At 53.7% G+C, this 18,785-nt stretch overlaps 1 protein-coding gene across 1 annotated transcript in view; it reads right to left on the bottom strand.

The window, feature by feature from the left end:
- LOC131561698 (hydrocephalus-inducing protein homolog) overlaps positions 1-18,785 on the bottom strand; it is a 30,590-nt gene that overhangs the window by 3,633 nt on the left and 8,172 nt on the right. Inside the window, exons 7-15 of the mRNA XM_058811070.1 lie at positions 17,957-18,146; positions 16,766-16,865; positions 14,096-14,264; positions 12,112-12,179; positions 9,720-9,952; positions 7,713-7,813; positions 6,403-6,466; positions 5,719-5,781; positions 2,628-2,792 (exon numbers count right to left, since the gene is read on the bottom strand). Of these exons, the coding sequence (XP_058667053.1) occupies positions 2,628-2,792; positions 5,719-5,781; positions 6,403-6,466; positions 7,713-7,813; positions 9,720-9,952; positions 12,112-12,179; positions 14,096-14,264; positions 16,766-16,865; positions 17,957-18,146 (1,153 nt within the window). The remainder of the gene's footprint in view (positions 1-2,627; positions 2,793-5,718; positions 5,782-6,402; positions 6,467-7,712; positions 7,814-9,719; positions 9,953-12,111; positions 12,180-14,095; positions 14,265-16,765; positions 16,866-17,956; positions 18,147-18,785) is intronic.

The following is an 18,785-nucleotide window of genomic DNA, read 5'->3' as shown; positions in this document are numbered from 1 at the left end:
GGCCTATCATCTCTTCTGTGTGCAACTAAGCAGTTACAAGTTCCCATGTGAAGCTATTTTGAGAATGAGACTTTGTGACCATTCTATTCTGAGGGTGAAAAACAAATGCACCTGCAATAACAAGTAATTTGTCCGATGAGAATCAGTGAAGAGGTAAACAATAGAGAGATTTGATGCACAAGTAAAATCTATTTTATTAACCAATAATCGACTAACTGATAAGAAACCTTTGAATGAACTAAAGGTGCACACAAGGTCTGTTAAACTGTGTAAAATGAGTTGTATGAATAAAGAATAAAGAGTTCTTCTCCATCTTAGCTTAGTCCTATGGGATTTCAGTTCCCCCCTTCTTGATGGCTTTGGGTTCTCCCTTCTTTGGAGCTTTGGGTTCCGCCTTCTTTGGGTCTTTGTCTTCCTTCTTCTCTGGGATCTTGGTTTCCTTCCTCTCTGATGCTTTGGTGTCCTTCTTCTCTGATGCTTTGATTTTCTTCCCTTCTGATGCTTTGCTTTCCTTCCTCTCTGGGATTTTGGTTTCTTTTTTTGGAATTTTGGTTTCCTTATTCTCTCGGGTCTTGGTTTTCCCCTTTGCTGGTATTGGAGGTTGCTTGCCAACAGAGACACTCTTCTTTCCCTTCTTCTGCCTCTCTTCCTCCTTCCTCCTCTCTTCCTCCTCTAAGGCTTTTGCCTCCTCCTCGACCTTTTGAGCTGGCTCCTTCAGCTCCCTTCTGCAGACAAAACAGAAAATATGGCTGAGAGTCCCACCAGAACCTTGGGCTCCCTCGTCCTGGCTGGCCCTGCACTTCATTCCTTGACCCTGAGGCCATTTCCGTGAATTCTCCTCAACCCACAGAGGTTGGGAACATCCCAAGTGAGGGCATGGGTGGAAGGGGACCTCCAGGACCGGCCAAACCTGAGCTTTGCCATCATAAGGTCTTGACTGTGCAAGCTCCCTCTGAAGGCACAGCCAGACCCCTCCAGCCCCTGCCAAAGGCTGATCCAGCAGCTCTCTGCACTGGTGCCTGGAAACGCCCTTTGTCTCTTGGCTTCCCAGTTTAAAGCAGAGCACAGATTGCTGACATCTGCTTAGCTCTCCTACAGTTCTTACTCAGCTCATTCAGCCCCCTTCTCCCTGGGCATAGCTGAAGCATGATTTTAAAGAGTTCAGATTTCAGCTGAGGGTTAGAAGCAATTCCCATTGATCAGGATGTAGGTTAGATAGGCAGACCATAGGTTAATGATTATGAGATGCTTAAGCTGGAGCAGATTGTTCTATTGTTTACCATTAGGAGAGGGAAGTGGAGGAAGTGAACTGTTATAAGAACATCTTGAAACCAGTAGAACAATGGTTAGCACCTGGGCTTGATGTCAATCAATCACTAAGCAGGGGACCTTGGATGGTGCCAGAGGGTCACAGAGACCTGATGAAGACATTCCTGACTTCATCCCCTAAGACCACTGACCCAATTCGAGACACCAACCCAATTCAAGGGAAGAATTGCACAGGAGTGAAGGACCAATGACCTCATTTGAATACAGAGCAGGGATGGGAGGTGCTGGGGTTGTGCAGATGTATTGTGTGTAAGATCTTGGGAAATAAAGAGAGGGCAAAGAACCTTGGACAGCGCGGTCACGCCTTTTAGGGACGGCTCTGGTGCCGCCCGCCGGTGTTAATAAACATCCCACTGTCTAACTTTAATTAGTTAGAGAGTCTCTGCCCGTGATCTTCGGTTTTAACGACTCCTAGCCTGCTCCTTCATGAGAACAATCCTATCAGTCAGAAAGCAAAGGCTGCAGGAACTCCTCTCCTGCAAGACAGGCTCTTGTCGGGCAGATTTCCTGCTGGAACCCAGCTGGGACCAAGCAAACCAGTGCTGGCTGCCATGGAAACCACTGGAAGCAGCCTCGTCCGTCTCCTCCCCATGAAACCAACTTCAGCCTGGCCTGAAGAAGTCCTGATGCACAGGCTTGCTTTAAGCACCTCCACTCCCAGCTCCACACTTGGCCTGTGTGTCCTGAGCTGGGCTGCCTTGCTGGAGCTGAGCTTCTCCTGTGCTTGCCTACGGCTGCAGCTGCAGGGGAGCCTAAAGCACAGGAGTTTTTCTGGCTGCTATGCCACCATAAGGAGAACCCTGGCAGATCAGCAGTGCAAGGACTTCATCTGTGGCAGGAGCAGGACCCAAAGCAAGGTTTGCTCTGTGCCCCACGCCTGCCCATACCACAATCCCACTGTTCTGGTGAAGAAGGCAGATGATGAAGAAGATGCCACTCAACACCATGGACTTCAAGACACCTCTAAATGCGGTGCCAAGGCAGGCCCAGAGCCCAGCTCCCCGCAGAGAGCAGCTAAGCCAGGAGGGCTCAGCACTCAAATAGAGAAGATGATGTTCTGTCTCAACAGAAGAAGGTCCTTCCTCTCTTGGCAGCCAGGGAGCTCAGAGTGGCCATCCCTATGTTGCTGCTGGCCTTTGCTCTGCAGCTCCTCTGAGCTCAGAGGCCTTGGAGCAGGGAAGCCCTGCAGGGACAATAACCCGTGGCAGAGCAGGAACCCATGGAAGGCTGACTCACCTGTCCCTGAGAGAGGCCTGAGAGCCACAGTTGATCTCCTGGGGGCTCAGGGAGGAGCTGACACGTGAGGCCGCCCTGGGCACCAGCACCTCAGAGGTGGAGCCTCCCTCCATGTGGCACAGCTCCGGGACATTGCAGGTGGTGTTGAGGTGGCCAGAGAAGGTGGAGGTGACCTGCTGGCTCTCTCCTGGCTGCAGCACACCTGGCAGTGGCAGGATATTGAAAGACTGGATGGAAGACAAGTGAGATTGAGGTGTTGAGCATGGAAATGGATGCAGAAGAGCATCTTGGAGCTGTAGCCAGAGGGGCCTATTCCCCAAACACTGCCAGAATCACCCTCACCTCATCCTGCATCCATGCCATTGACCAGTGCAGGGACCATGGGGAAAATCTTCTCCCATACTCACAGCACAATGCATTAATTAGTACATTACATGAAAGTGAACTAGGATGTCTCCTGGCAGTAGAAATTCTCTCTGATGCACAATTTGCCATTACAAAGTTTCAAAACCTCCTGCTTTTAGAAAAGGAGGAGACTCAGAGTGAGAGCTCTTGGAGCTGAGGGAAGGAGTCCAGTCCAGCTCATCTGACTCCTGAGGCTCTTCCCCTCTCTCTCTGATTTAAATGCTTCTTTCTCAAGGTGCTACAGCAAAAGCTCCTGCAACAATTTCCTGTGGAGCACTTGAGGAGTTCCAGGGGGAGCAGTGCCCTCCACAGGTGCCGCACAGCATCCTTGGGCAGCCCTGCAACGTGTCCTGCACGGCCTCTCCAACAAGCAGCTGCTCCAGCAGCACTTTGCGATGGCCTGCAGGGATGGGAGGCCCCTCTGTGGCCAATGCTGAGGGCCCCCAGTGGCACTGGCAGCTCCAGCCCTGCTTGCCATACTGACAATGGGCAAGGGAGTCAGATTCCCTCTTGCCTTCTCTGCTCCCAGGGCAGTGTGCGCCACGTCCAGGGAGCACCTGAATCCCTCCAAGCCTCGAGGCAGGTGAGGGTGCTCAGGACTTGGTGCTGGCACCCAAAAAACAAGCCATTTTCTGTGCTGGGAGGAAGAGACAGCCCCTCTGCAAAGTCTGCCTTTGTCAGACAGCTCCAGGGCCAGCAGTGCAATAGCAGCTCTGGGTGAAAGCAGAGCCCTGCAAACAGGGAGTCTGGCTGCCTTGGGAAGAGGGTCCATGGAGATCAGCATAATCCCAGCTTGCTCTGTGAGGGAAGCTGGAGGTGTTACCATGATGATGCAGAGAAAAGCCTCATCTTACACTGGGAAGGAAACAAGGCAAAAAAATCCCACACTCAGCACAGGCCTGTAGGATCTGAGCCAGCTTCTCCAAGGAAAACTCTCCTATTTCTCCCTCCCCCTCAGCCCATGTCCAGCCACGTGCCCTGCTGCCCAGCCCACTGTCAGGGCACAGCACAGCAGGGCAGCAAAAAGGGAGCTCAGCATGAGCAGGACTTGGTGCTGGCAGGCTGGGGAGGCAAAGCAAGCAGTCGGTGTACAAGAAAATCTACCTCTGCTCCTGAAGAGTGGGTAAAATCCTGCACTTCTTTCAGGGCTCTGGCTGCCTCCTCCTGTCCAGTCCTGAAGTGCCTCCATCGAGTTGCCGCACAATCCAGACTGGTTCTCCTCTCCTTCGGTGGCTGGGGTTTGAATTTAGGTGGGTGGAGCTCATCTCTGGAAAATAAATAACTATGAACAGGGACCTGCAGTGGGAGAGAGGGAGGGAGGGACACCTGCACGAGCAGCTCCTGGCCAGGATGCAGCCCCTGGCTGGGTGCTGGCTCGTTGGACTGAGAAATGGTTTGATCCAGCCCTTCCCAATCCAGGCTGGGGCAGGTCTGTTCTAAAGGCAGCCCAGGGATGGCACTGAGGTGCTGCAGCAGCTGCAACTGCTCGCATTGAGCAATTACAGAGGACAGGCATTTACACCTGGTGGGGATGCAAAAAGCACAGTGGGAGAGGAAAAGACAGAGAAGGCAGCAAAAAGGTGAGATTTGAGACACCGAGGGGCAGACCCAGCCAGTGCCCAGCCAGCACAGCCCACCCAGTGCCCAAGGCCAGAAACTCTGCAGCTCCACCAGGGATTTATCAGGAATGTTCCCCTGACACCGCTGGGGGGTTGGTTGACATTTTACAACACTCCCAGGTGACTCAGGTCGCATTCCCCATCCATCCTTCCTTCCATCCATACATACACAGGCTGTGGTGCTGGGATCCTGCCAAGCTCTGCCAGCCTTGGGCTTGGGGAGATTTCTGCCAGCCGTCCTGAGCTCCGTAATTGTGCTCTCTGTTCCAGGAAGCAAGCAAGAAAGATTTTAAAAAACCCAAAACAAACCACAACAGAGAAACCTAAAAAACCTTCAACAGCTCAACCCTGCTCAAGTCATTTCTTTAGGGACAGCTACCACTCTCCAGCTGAAATGCTGGGCTTTTGGGGAAAAAGAAAATTACATGTTCACCTCCAAATTGAAAAGGATTAAGCTAAGAGAACCTTTCAAACTAAAAGTTACTGTCCGAAAGGTTTTATCTTTGCAAGAAATCTCTAGGTAAGACCAGCCTGACGGTTAAACAACTGGTTCTTCTGGTGGGGAGAAACCCTCCTCTTTAAGGGAAGCAGCCTGATAGTTAAAAGCACCTGTTTGCTCAAACTTCAGGCTCCCTGGCACAGCCTGCATTGCCTTTCCTTCCTGTTCACTGATTTACAGGCAGTGCCACGACGGCCCGGGTTCAGATGTTTGGTGCCATCCGGGGAATTTGGCATTGCCATTTCCATATGTTTTAATCGAAGTTTCAGTCCTTGCAACCACTCTTCAAATGCCAGCTTTCCTTTCTTTTACAGAAAGCTCAAGGTTCCCACAAGTCTTCTGACATCCTCTCTTGCGCTCAGAGAGATGACATTTTCAAACAGATGTTTCCAAAGTTACCAGCATTTGAAAGAATAATGACCTCAAATGCCCCCTGGATTCCAGCTGAGCCCAACTCCATTCTGTGTCAGACACTGAGATTCCCCCCTCTAAGGCAGGAGCTGTTTGTGCCCCCGTCCCTCCTGTCCTTCTCCCCAGCAGCCTGTGCCTGTTTTCCCCGGCAGAATCCCTGTCCCTGTGCACCCTGCCAGGAGCAGCTGCACACAGGCTCACATCTCCCCTTGCCCTCACCAGGGGGTTTCTCTCATCCCCGAACACGCCGATGAGAACGTTGGTGCGATGAGTGCCCAGGGCCTGCACTGCCACCACAACTGGGATCTCTGCTGTGCTCTGGGGCTGCACAATCCCACAGGGCTTGGGGCTGGAGTAGAGCACAGCAGAGTCCTCCTTGCGCTTCTGGAAGGGACACAATGAAACGCAGATTCAGAGGGACCTCTCAAGAAACTGTAGGCTCCTTAACATCCACCACAACAGAAACTTACACACACCTTTAAAGCTCCCCAGGACAAAGGTCAAAGGCACAAACAAGATGCAAGAATTGTAGGGTTAGCACTCCCAGGGGATCCTGCAAGGAGGCTGCCAGCACAGGCACTGGTGTCTGTGGGTGCAGCAGCTTTTCACAACCCTCTAAGATCTCCCACAGGAAAACACCCTGAGGACTAGAGCATCAACTGTTTCCTCAGGAGCTTAAACTGCCTCCTAAAGTTTACAGTTTGGTAGGATCCTGCTCTCAGCAGATCTTTAAGACTGAATAGAAAGCAGCAAGGTCTTATCCAAACCCTTTGTTCCCCTAATAATCTCCTCAGGAATATTTGACAGGAGGAGGTGGATGTGATGCCAAACCTGGGGAATAAGCCCGTAGCAGCCAGGAAGGTGGCTGGGATTCCTAATGAGGATCTTTCTCTCGTAGGGCACCTTCAGGTGGCACTCATCACACAGCAGCACTGGGGAGGACACTTGGAGCTCAGGAACGAGACATCTGGGCAAAGAGATGACCCCAGGACAATCAGAGATACTGAGAGAATGGAGAATGCCTACCCCCAAAGACTGTGAAATGGAGCAGAACCCATTGGTCACTGTCAAATGCACATTGAAGAGCCCTACAGGGATAAATTGCCTTCTACCTCTTCCCACTCCCACATGTCTTGTCAAGGAGGGGCAAACCCTGAGAGGCAGCACCCAGAGGCTGCCAAGTGCCCCAGGCAGAGCACTTTGCCCCACAGCTGCCTCAGCCCCTCCTTTACCCAAGAAGGCTTGCAAGGACTCCTGCAACAGTGCCAGTGACCCACGAGCTCTGGGGAAGCCTTCCCAACAAGGATCAGTGCTCCCTAAGGCTCAAGGAACACACAGCTCCAGGGTCTCAGTAAAACTGACTCCCTTCTCTGCCATTGTGCTGTTGCCCTGCCTGAGAACTCAGCTCTTTGCCCCAGCCCTGGAGGGCACGAGACAGCAGCTGCCCCACAGAGGGGCTGATCAGCCCCTGCCAGGCCCTGCAGCTCCCTGGCTCCTTCACTGCACAGCTCCAGGCAATGCCTGGCCCCAGCTCCACCTGCTGTACACAGTGGCAGCCCAGGCACTGCCTGGATGGCTCTGCCTGGCACAGGGAACAGCACCAGGGAGCTGCATCCCTCTGGGCATCACACTGACACCCACAGCAGCACAGCAGCATGGAATTCTGCTGCAGCAACAACGACTTTTGCTCTCAACTCTGACAACATTAAAGCTCAAAACGGGAAGCAGAGGGAAGGACAAAAACTGGAGCTGACCTGCCACATCAAGGGCTGCTTTCCCCTTGTCACACCTTGCCCTCCCCACTCTTGCTGGGAGCCACTTCTCCCCTGCCATGTGCCCTCATGGACAGAGGCAGAGCCTGACTCTCAGCAGCTGCTTGGTGTGGCCCAAACCAGTGCACCGTGCTCACAGCCAGCACAACTCCACCTCTTGCAGCCTGAAGGAGAGGAGGCCCTCAGGAAATTTGTTCCACCTCAAGCACCAAAAACAAGGCCAATCAATGATATCATTCCTGGTGCCTTTAGAAGAGGGCCCAGGACCATGCTGGGCTGTGAGCAAACGTGCTTTTCACCACGGGCTGCTGCCCAAGCACTGCTGTTCTCGTGTCCAGCTGGCACAACATGAGGACATTCAGCAGCACTTCTCCTTGGCAGCTGCAGCCAGCACAGCCTGGGCAAGGCAGTGCCTGGGGGAGGCCAGGCAAGGGCTGGTACCTGGCTGTGATGATCAGGGATGCCACTCCCTTGCCAATACCCTCCAGGTCCACCAGCAATCTCCGGTAGAACTCCATCACCGTGTTGGAGCACAGGGTCACCTGGTGGAAGAGAAGAACAGTTAATGCTTCCTTACAAAAGCTCATTACCCACGGGTGATAACCTCCAGTTCCTGAGGGAGGATTTGCCCTTCATTCTTCTGCTGCTCCATGTGTAGAGCACAGTCTCAGAGTAACAAAAGCCTTCTGGCAATACCACATTTGTTAAACACACCTTGCTATAAGGGCACAGGTCAGTGTTGGGAAATTTAGGAGACTAGAGAATGGAAAAGTACAAGACTGTGGCTAATTCCAAGTCCTGCACCTGTGAGATAGCGTGTCCTTGGGCCTAGCTGTAGTAGGATAACAAATAGTGAGAGAGACATGAGAAAAGAGAGATGTAACCCCTAAGGAATGAGGAAGAGTTAATGGTATAGTTTAACCAATAGATTGCTTGGCTTACAGAATATTCATAAGCTTATTATTTGCTGTATAAGTGTTTGAAGCTTTCTTCAATAAACTGGACCTGTGATGAACCACCTGGTGTCCTGGTCCCCTTCCTATGTCAGGTCAGCTACGTTAAAACATTAGACTACAGCTCCATGCAACACTGCATTCAAATTAAGGGGCCAATTTCTCATCTGACTACAAAGACATCCATGCCGAGGAAATCTGACTCGACCACAACGAGTTCAGCTTTACAGCAGGAGGCTGAGGGCAAAGTGTGGCCCAGCAGGTGCTGGGCAGTTCATGGCTGCCCTTGGACCCTGACCCCAGGCTGGCTCTGAGAACTCCGGCCCCACGCCAGGAGTGGGGAACTGCCCCGGGCTGGGCAATGACCAGAGGCAGAACCCTCAGAACTGCCCCAGGGTGAGCACTGACCAGAGGCAGAACCCTCAGAACTGCCCCAGGCTGGGCATTGACCACAGGCAGAACCCTCAGAACTGCCCCAGGCTGGGCATTGACCACAGGCAGAACCCTCAGAGCCTCTTGCTCTACGCCGCAAGAGACAAGCCACCAACGGGACCAGGCAGAGGAGAAAGGAGGAGGATCTCTGTCTTGAAGTTCCACAAGGAAGGGTTTATTCCAAGCAAAAGGGTCAAAGCCAAAAGAGCCCTGGACACTCCCGTGCAAGGGCTTTTGTACAGATACAAATCAGAGGGTGAATACAAACAGCAAGCCAAAAGGGAATCCTCAGGGGAGCACTGAGGGGATTACATCAAGTGTCTGGGGCCACTTTGGGTAGGAGGGTGGGGAGGATGGCTCACTTGGGCCAATGGGGCCTCCAGGAATAGGGGAATTCCAAAGGGGCATTGCAGACAGGGATTGGCTCCAGGTTAAATTGGCAAAGAAGGTTGGGGAACAAAAGGGGCTGGGTTTGACAGGCAGGGAAAGAGCTGGAACAAGGGGCAGGGAATGGCATGAGGGACAGCTTTGAGGGAGGCTAAAACCCAGGGGTAAACCAACTCAGGGAGAACACGGGGTACCACAGAACAAACCACTTAACAAGGAATCAATACAATAAATTTGAACCGCTACACATGGCTGCAGAGTTTTTTGTCTCCACTGGAGCTTCCTGCAGTGAACACAAATCATTCTGCTGCCCAGGAGGGGGGAAATGACACCACAAAGAAAAGCTCACTGCTTGATACAATGACATCTCTCTAACAGCCACCTTCTGCCCTCATCCTTGCTCTGCCCCATTGCAATCAAATCAATCGCTCTCAAAAACACAAGAATGGCTTCAGGCCTTGACCATAAGGTCTGTGAACTCAGGCATATGATTTTGGAAAGCAAACAGTGCTCTTTGAGGAACATCCCGAGTAAGCCAGCCAGCAGAGGCGTCCCAGCAGTGCAGATATCTCAGTGCCAGCATGCTCCAAGCTGGCACCAGAGCTAAAGCCCTCCCACCCTGCAGTGCAGCTCCAGCCCTGGTGCTGCAGCGGCTGTGGCTGGGCTCTTGCCGTACCTCGATGTCCCGGTGTCCCTGGGGGAGGATGGTGCCTCCGCTGGGATTGATGGTGAACTCCCTGGGCTCCACATGGAAATGGATTCCCTTGCTCCAGGCCGGGTCGGTGTCCCTGCGGATCTGATCCACGCTGTCCACAGCCGGCTGCGTGCCATCGTCCGACATGCGGAGCTGGAACGTCAGGGGCACCGCGGAGCTGTTGGTGAGGCGGCAGCGCTGCGTGTAGGGAAAGCCTGGGCAAGGACACAAATATCCATTCAGGCACCCAGCAGGCCATGATCCTGGGGGCAAGATCCTGGCAGGATCAAAGTGGCATTGGAGTGGAGCTCTCTATGATCTGAACTACAGCTCACCCAGAAGCTGCGTGAGGAATTAATCATCACTTAGCTCCCTTTGACACAGATTCCAGACTGCAGCCTTGAAAATGTCCACTCCTAGCCCTGCTGAACACTGCAAGCTTCTCTCTTTGTGATGGGGCCAAGCTCCCTCACCTGCCCCAAACCAGCACCAGTTCTCTCTCAGTGATGAGTGTGCACCCAGACCCAGCATTTACTCTGAGAATTCAAGCTGTCCAATTCCCTGCTCAGCCTGCCAACACTCCCACCTTTTTCAAGACATATAAAGAGTGAGTTGTCAGTGAGAAGAAGCTACAGCAAAAGAAAGTGAGGATGGAATCCGCAACTAGAACGTGAGGCAAAGAACCCTAATGCAGCTTCTCTCTGCAGGATCCTTAAGGCATCTCTTGCTTTGGGCCAAACAGACTGAGCACGTGACAGCTCAGAGCCCACTCAGCTGGGGGCACAGCCGAGCCTTGCTTTGAGATTAGCAATCAGGAACCAGGTCCCACCTCAGCCCACAAACAGGGACATCACAGCCGTGCTGCTCACTGAGAGTGCTGCCTGCAAGGGTTTACCCCACTTTGGCTCTGAGATTTGCTTTCCATCCTGCAAAGCCAGAGATACAGCCACTCATGGTGGGGATGTCCTGCAGAGCGCGCAGAGCAGCCACAGCCTGCTCTGCACTGCACATCTGGCTGGGCTGGCCAGCTCTGTGGGGAGGAGACTTCTCCCCAGGCCTGCTCACCAAGAGTCAATGGGACACAGATGGGGAGGAAAAACAACTGCAGCTGCAGCCCAGAGCTTCTCTGTGCCCATCCAAGTGACCACTGCCAGCTCCAGCAGGGACTCCAGCAGGGAGGCAAGAGAGGCACAAAAAGGACAAACCCAGATGTCAAAACCTCCAAGGAGACTGAGGCCAGCACATGCAGACAACAGTCAAGAGTTACAAAGAAGCAAAAATACAACAGCTGCCTTCAGCCGAAGAGCCCTTAGGAATGAAAATTGATTCAGCAGGATCAATCTCCTGCTTCAGAACCATATTTCCATCTCTTTCCTTTCGTGTTTCATTCCTTCCAAAGTCAACTTGACAAGCGCCTCTGTGGTGATGCAGGCTGGGGAAGAAGAAGCTCAAGAAAGGCAATGAGTTTCCTTCAGAAGTTCATGAACTTCATTGTTCTGGCTTTAGGCTTGGCAGTGAACGTTGCCCTGGGTCTGGGAAGGGGGACAGGGGTTCTGGGGGGTTTTGGGGGGTTTTGGCCCTGGGCTGGGCTTTTCCCTGGGGGGTTCTTGGGAGTTGTGGCGTGATGCCGTGGGCGGCTGTGCAGTGGGAGCTGAGGCTGGGCAGGGAGCGGAGCTTCCCTTCCTCCCGCTCGGGGGTCGCAGCTCGGCCGCTGCTGCTGCGGGAGGTTTGTGCTTGGCCCGGGGCTGCCCTGGCTGCAGCTCAGCGCTGGCACCGACCCTGCCTGCCTGCCCCGCTGCTGCTGCTGCTGCTGCTGGGCACTGCCCGCATCCCCCTGCCCTCTGGGGCTTTGCAAAAGGAGCATTTCCTCCTTCCCTTCCCTTCCCGCACCGGCTGGGGGGGATCCCTGGCCTGCCAGAGCCCACAGCTCCTCCTGCTGTCACCAGAACTCCACCAAAGGGGAAAAACAGGACTGGGAAATGTCTGTTCTTGCCTTCTTGTCTGTGCTCTCCTGAGACAGTCTAGCAAAGAACTGTTATTCCTTTTCCCACACTTTTGCCTGGGAGCCCTGTCATTTCAAAGGGATAATCATTTGGAGGGAGGGGCTCATCTTTCCATTGCAGCAAGATTCCCACCTTCCTTGGCAGACATCTGTCTTTTAAAGCAGCACAGAGACACCAGAAAATTCTGCCTTTCTATTCCTTGCTTCCACTGGATCTCACAATGGCAAAATGCCCCCTGAGGCAGCAGCAGCAGCAGCAGCTCTGCAGTTCACAGCCTGAAGAGGCTGCTGGGGCAGAGCAGGAGTGAGGGATGCTTTTCTGTTGGAAGGCACACATCCCTGAGGCTGTGTCCCAGCCCAGGGAACACTCACCAAAGGAGATGTCCCCGAAGTCGAGCTCAGCGAGGTCGAAGTGTAAACTCGGTGCAGTGACGCTGCCCCTGCAGGCCGAGGACAGAGCAGGCAATGGCTCGGTTAAAGGCATTGCAAAGCTCCGGCTGTCGTGGCTCGGGGGCACAAAACCCGGGCTCAGGGCACCCGGGGTTTCCAACCAACACAGCCCCGTGTGCTCAGCACAGGGCCCTGGGCACAGGAGGCAGCTCCAGCCAAGGGGCAGCAGCCAACAGCCCCTGATGGGCTCTGGGCACAGGGCAGGCAGGAGAAGCCCCCGGGTTGCTGGGGGTCCCATGAAGGACCCTGAACACACACCCAGACATGGCTCCGTGCCTCAGTTTCCCCATCTGCAATGGCATGGACATCAAGGTGTCCCCACTAACTTCTGTAAGCAGCCCTTCCAGCCACAGCTTCCCTGCTTTGCTCCTTCTGAGCTGCAACTGCTGTTCCCATGGAGGAGCTTTCTCAAGAGAGTTTGACCCACACAATCATTACAGACACTGTTCTGAGACACGAATCCAGGGCATTCCCAAACATCCTCTGAAAAGGGCAGCAACAGTTCTACCCAGGGCACAGATGAATCCTAGAGGAAAGGACCAGCTTGTCAGCAGTGCACCAGCTGGCACAGCCAAGAGCAAGAGCTTCAACAACCAAACTTGGCTGTCCTGAATCTAGCACAGAACCTCACCTTCCCTTGAACTCAGCAGGCACACTCCAAAAGCCACCAACATCCACTGAAATCAGCACTTGAAGCTGCACAACATTCACCAGTTGATTTCATGGTTGATGCCAATCAGTGCCCACTCTGCCTTTTGGTTCAAAATCAAGAACCAGTCAGCTGTGTCCTCTATTGTACTCACAGGACTGCCCCTGGCTCTGCTCTGCACATCTCAACAAGAGACACCTGCCCCTGCTCAAGGAGAAAGCTGCTTATGCACAAACACCCCATGGCCATTTTGGGGGAGGGACAGAGGAGAATCAATTATTTGATGGTGAAAGGTTCCCTCTTGATTTCCAAATGAAAAAAGCAGCACTTTTCCTCCAAAAACAAAGGCAGCAGATTTGTTTCTGCACTATGGGCAGACCTGCTCACCACTTTTCTCTTGCTAAGGAATAACTTCCTTGTTCTTCTTTACCCATCTCCCTTATCTCATTGGTACCATCAGGTGCAGATTGCTTTCATTTCTTCACTGCCTTGAGCCAGTGCTGCCCAAGAGCAGCAGCCCAGCTCCAAAGCTGCAGAGCAGCCAGCATCAGCTCTCCTGCTTCCACTCCATTATCCTGCAGCACATGGCTCAGGCTGGCAGGGACAAGGCCTCACGCTGCTGTGGTGCTGAGCACTGAGCTCTGCCTCCCCTATGATCCGCCCTTCTCCCTGTGGCTGGGCCAGGATTGTCTCTTGCCATGGCACCAGCCCACGGGATGGTGCCCAAGTCCTTGGCACAGTTCCTGACTCCCACATCAGCGCTTTGCTGGCTGTGCAAAGGAGGCACCAGAGCCCTCTGGGCACAGGAGCTGGGGGCACAGCTTGTGCCCCACAGCATGGCCATGAGAGGTGAGCTGAGGCTGCTGCTGCCCATCTGGCATGGATTATTCACACAAGGTTTTACAAACACTGCTGCTGCTGCTGCAGAATCAGCCAGGCTGGCCCATCTGCAAAGCCCTGGGGGCCTTGCTGGGTGTTCAGGTGGGACATCCCAGAGCAGCTGCTGCCCAAAGCTGATCCATCCCACTGCCTGCCATGGCCCAAGGCACAGGGAGATCCCTGCAGGGACGAGTCATTCCAGCTCCCAGCCACCACACAGGGCAGGAGGCAGCCTGACACCAAAGCAATGCCAGCGGCAGAGCAGAGATTCAGACCTCAGGAAACACCTTTCTCCTCTGCTCCACCCCAAAAGGAGGCAGGTGGGGGATGTCCCAGAGACAGCTACAGATGTGCCCACCCAGCTCCCAGGGTCCTTACTTGATGGTCAGGATGGCAGGCGTAGGAGATCCAGCCACACTGAACTGGAACTCCTCCTCAAAGCTCCCCAGCACGGTGGCACTGAAGGAGATCTGCACACTCTGGCTCCCACCTGCTGCAATGATGCCCTCCTCGGGGGCAAACTTGAAACACAAGCCCAGGTTGGTGGCTGAAGGGAGACAGGTGAAGGGAGCATCAATAGCTCCTTGGTTCATCAGTTTCACCTGCAGCAGCAAGAGAGCAAAATGGAAATACGTGTGGAATCTCCCCTTCTTGTGAGTTATTGTCTAATGATGCAATGAACACCCAGAAAAGGCAGAAGATGCTTTGTGCTGCTGAATGGCAGAAGTCCAAAGATTCAACAGGACAACTTCTGCCTTTGGGTTTTCATGCAGAGCAGTGGCAACTCCACAGAACTGCAGTCACCCTGGGCTTATCCCATGGACACAGAGCAGTGCCCCTCTGCCCAGCAGCACCAAGCGCATTGAGAGCTGGCGCTGAGAGCAACGTGGGCTGATTGCAGCTGCCTAGGGAATCACCCCAGAGCTGCTGCTGCCCCAGTGAGCACAGCTCCAACAGCACCATCTGCTCATTCACCTTTTCCCAGACCATGAAAACAATACATTGAGAATGAGGCATCAGCGTCAAAACGTACAGAGAGCACCATCGTTTGTAACAAATCTCAGCGTGTCTTTCCCATCCACAGCCAAGATTTTGAAAGTGTCTGCCATGATGCAGTGCCTCATGAAGTTTTTGCAAGCTTGACTCTACTGGGGGGGAGACAAATAGGTAGAAAAACCCTTTGCTTTATTCCCAGGAACACTTTTCTCTTTCTAGAGCCAGAGATGCACCAAGGTTGAAGTGCTGTGAGGGACTGGTCAGCAAGGGAGAGAACTCCCAAGGATTTCCTGTGATTGCAGCAATAAGCAGAAGACACTTGGCTGGCAGCTGTTGGCAGTGGGCTGAAGCTCAAAGGCAGCCACTTTGGTGCAGCTGCTTCTGCAGAGCCCAGTCCAAAGGTGCCTTGTGTCTGGCACTGCCACAAAAGCCTCTGAACATGCAGCTTTTTGACCCAGGCTTGGTTTCATGGGCCAAGGAGTTGTTTTGTAGGAAGCCTCCCAGCTGATCCCTAAGGAAGGCTGCCCAAAGGCAGGGACTGGGGCTTCAGGAACAACTGACACACCTTTGTGTCCCCCCAGATTTGAGCAGTCCATCAAATATTCCCTGCTCACAGCTTCCCAGGTTGGCAGCAAGTCCACAGCTGCACCAGGCTTGCTGCTGCCTCAGGAGCCATCAGGATCCATCCCAAGCCCTGCTGCTCACCTCATAGACATGGGGGGTGTTGACGAAAACGTTCCCAAGGTTCAGAGTATGAGAGCTGAGTTCAACCAAGGGTCCTTGGCCTTCCCCTCTGAGCTGCAGGGGCAGCCTGCTCTCACAGCCTGGGGAGAGATGTCCATTGCAGTACAATCATTCCCTCTGCTCCACTGGATTTTCCAGGCTGCCTCAGTGCTAGTCCCCAACTCTGAGCTGGATGCAACCAGCTCCTGATGCTGCAGGAGAAGATATGGACCCTTCTCTTCCCTCAGGACATATCCCCTGAGGCTGACTTGCAATTTCTAACCCATTCCCTGGGCTGCTTTCCAATTTGAGCCACCAGTTTGCTGAGTTTAAAACATCTCTGGTTCCTGTAGTGACAGGCCATGGAGGTATGGGTAGAAATGGAGAGAAAGGAGATTTAGGTGAGATATTCGGGAAGAAATTTTCCCTGTGAGGGTGGTGAGGCACTGGAGCAGGTTCCCCAGGGATGTTGTGGAGGTTCCAGCCCTGCAAGTGTTCCAACCCAGGCTGGATGGGGCTTGGAGCTCCCTGCTCTATGGGGAGGTGTTCCTGCCCATGGTAGGGGCCTTGGGACTAGATGATCTCTAAGGTCCATTCCATCCTTACCATACTGTGATTCTGTGGTTTCCTTCCCCTGCACCTATAGGAGCTTTGAAATCCATTCAGTGCAGGCACAAAGCTCCAACAGGGTTTGGCAATTGCCAAACTCCCTGGCCCAGGAGCACAGGACTTTGTTGCCCAGGTGCTCCCCTTGTGACACTCAGCACTGTGTTCTATTGCCACAGACTGAGAGCTGCAAGGTGACAACTGCCACACAGGGAGAGAAGCAGCTGCTGGCCAAGGCTGCTCCCTCTACCAACAGCCCGGGCTCAGTGGGGCTCAGCCCCCTCTGCTCTGCTGCTGTCTGGGCACTGGGAGGTGGTCCAGGCTCAGGGAGCCCATTTCTAACTCAGCTCCTGCTCCCTGATGATGGATCCATGGCAAATGGAGCCATCCTGGAGGCCAGGGTCCTGCAGGGGCTGAGTCCTTGTTCACTGAAGCTGTTCTGCTCTGGAGCTCTCTGGCCTTTGAGGGAATGCTGGCAAAGCCACGGCATGAAAACCTCTCCCTGCACTGCCTGGGCTGTTCTGGGATCAGTCAGGCACACACAGCATTCTGAGCCCTGGCCTGGCACGGGAGACTCCCTGGGAGCTGCAGGGCCAGGGGGGATGTGCCAGCACTGCCCTGCTGACCAGGGACCCTTCCCAGCACTTCCATGGGAGCCCAGTGGGCTCAGGCTGGCACCAGGGCTTCACTGAGGGGGAGAGAGGCAGGGCAAAGGAGCTGCACCTGAGATGCTGCAGTAAGCCACACTTCCATACTCCAGTGCTTCCAGGGGTTTGAAGGTCACCTTGATTTCAGCTGAACAATTCGGCCCGATTTCTCCCTCCTACACCAGAAAGGGACAGCAAAAGATTGGTCTGCAAACTTCACATTCTTGTTTTCACCACCCTCCTGTAAGCCTTTGTTTAGAGCATCAGTGATGAGTGAACAACACAAGGGGCCAAGGAAACACTCCAAACCCAGCCCAACACAGCTCTCAATGCTCAGCTGGTCAGCTCCCACTCTCCACAATATTCCTGCTGCTCTGACACAAGCTCTTGGGCACATCATGCTGCTGTCAGCTACAGTGGGATGCAACTGCCACTGTGCCCTGCTGGCTCTTGGCCTTAGATGGGCCATAGCTGTAACCAAGAAGAGAACATGATCCCCTTCCTTGGAAATAAAAATATTAGTTTAACCTCTACTGAAAGAAAGCAGAGGTTGGGATTATTCTAGGGTTTACTCCAAGATGAGAAGGGTGTTCCACTGTGCACACACCAGGCATTCATCATCTCTCACAATGCCAGTACTCAGAATCAAGGCTCTGGTTGATGGGAGCATGTGGCAGTTTGCTTGCACCACCAGAAAAGGAAAAGGTTTTCTGTCCCTGTGTGCAGGACAACTCCAAAGGCCCATTTTAACCTTCCACCCTGGTGTCCAGGCTCACAGATGACGCTGGAAGGGACACTCAGAAATAGTGCAAGGCATGGTTACAGGAGGGGATTGGCATTTCTGTCATTAACCTTGGGCTGAATTTGGCCTCCTTTTGCTAGGGAACAATTGCAAGCTTCAGGTCAGTGTGTGAGCTGGCAGTGCTCCAACAGCCTCTGCTGAGCCCCACGTGTCAGGGGAGCCCCTGCCTACAAGAACTGCTCCCTGGGACACTGCAAGGACACGCAGGCAGTGCCCTGAGCTCGAGCCTGGCAGCAGAGCTGGGCTTTGTCAGGCTCCCAGCCCTGCCTGGAGCCTGCAGGGCACAAATGCTTTCAGCAGCGAGCCCTGCAGCCTCACCAGAAACTCCATGTCCTCCCTGCCAGCACATGGAGCCAGCTGAGGATCTGCCCAGTGACCGCAGCCGGGGAAGGGGTGGGTGTAGGGAGTAGGGTGGGTGGGAGGAGGAGGAGGAGGAGGAAGAGAATGTTCTCAGCTATCACTTACCATTGGCTCAAGGAAAAAAATGTCATCAGAGAACAGCATGGGGTCTTCTTGCACCTTTACCATCTTCTCCTTGTCCATGCTGCTCAGGAGGGCACTGTGATCTCCACAAAAGCCCTTCACCTTCTCTGTTTCTTTCTCCTCTGGGAAGTTTTCCTGAGACACCTCTTTGGGCGGCCGCAGCAAGCACTGCCTGCAGCCCCAGGGAGAGACAAGGCCAGCAGATGGTTTCATGAGCCACAGATTTGCAGAAAGAAGTGTGAGCACAGGAGAGCAAAGCACTTGAGGAGCAGCAGCAGCAGCTCCCCAGCAAAGGCTGAGCCCAAGCCACGAGGGTCCCACAGGGATCAGAGGACAACTTGCTGTTCCCTGGCCCAGCAGGGAGTTTCACTCCATCCTTGCAAGCTCAGCAGAGGTTTGCAAAGCCAGCATCCCTCCAGAGAGCCTCCTGCCTCAAAGCCTCTGCCACAGCTGAGGGAGAATCAACCAGCCATTTCAAGTGGCTTTTCCTCCCACTGAGCTGCTCGGGGGGGCACAGAAAGATCACAGAGCACCCACTGCAGCATTTCCCTGGCAAGGGGAGACAAAGCTGGCTTGCAGCTACGTGTTACCAGCATCACTCTTTGTTTCTTCCAGTTTGGACCTGCCCCGTTCCCTACTCTGCCTTTCACAAGAGCATCCCAGAGCACTTCCACAGGAAATTGATGAATTCAGGCACCGAATCCCTTCAGGGACATTCAAGTTTTCATATGCAATATGCATGAAAACAGAGGCTCTGAGAGGGGAAGGAACTTTGTTGTGCGGGAGGGAGACAGCAAACTCCTGGAGAGAC

The sequence above is a fragment of the Ammospiza caudacuta genome, chromosome 10 (assembly GCF_027887145.1).
Source record: "Ammospiza caudacuta isolate bAmmCau1 chromosome 10, bAmmCau1.pri, whole genome shotgun sequence".
Classification (NCBI taxonomy): Eukaryota; Metazoa; Chordata; class Aves; order Passeriformes; family Passerellidae; genus Ammospiza; species Ammospiza caudacuta.
The sequence above is the reverse complement of the archived record's forward strand: the minus strand, read 5'-3'. Positions and strand labels throughout refer to the sequence as shown.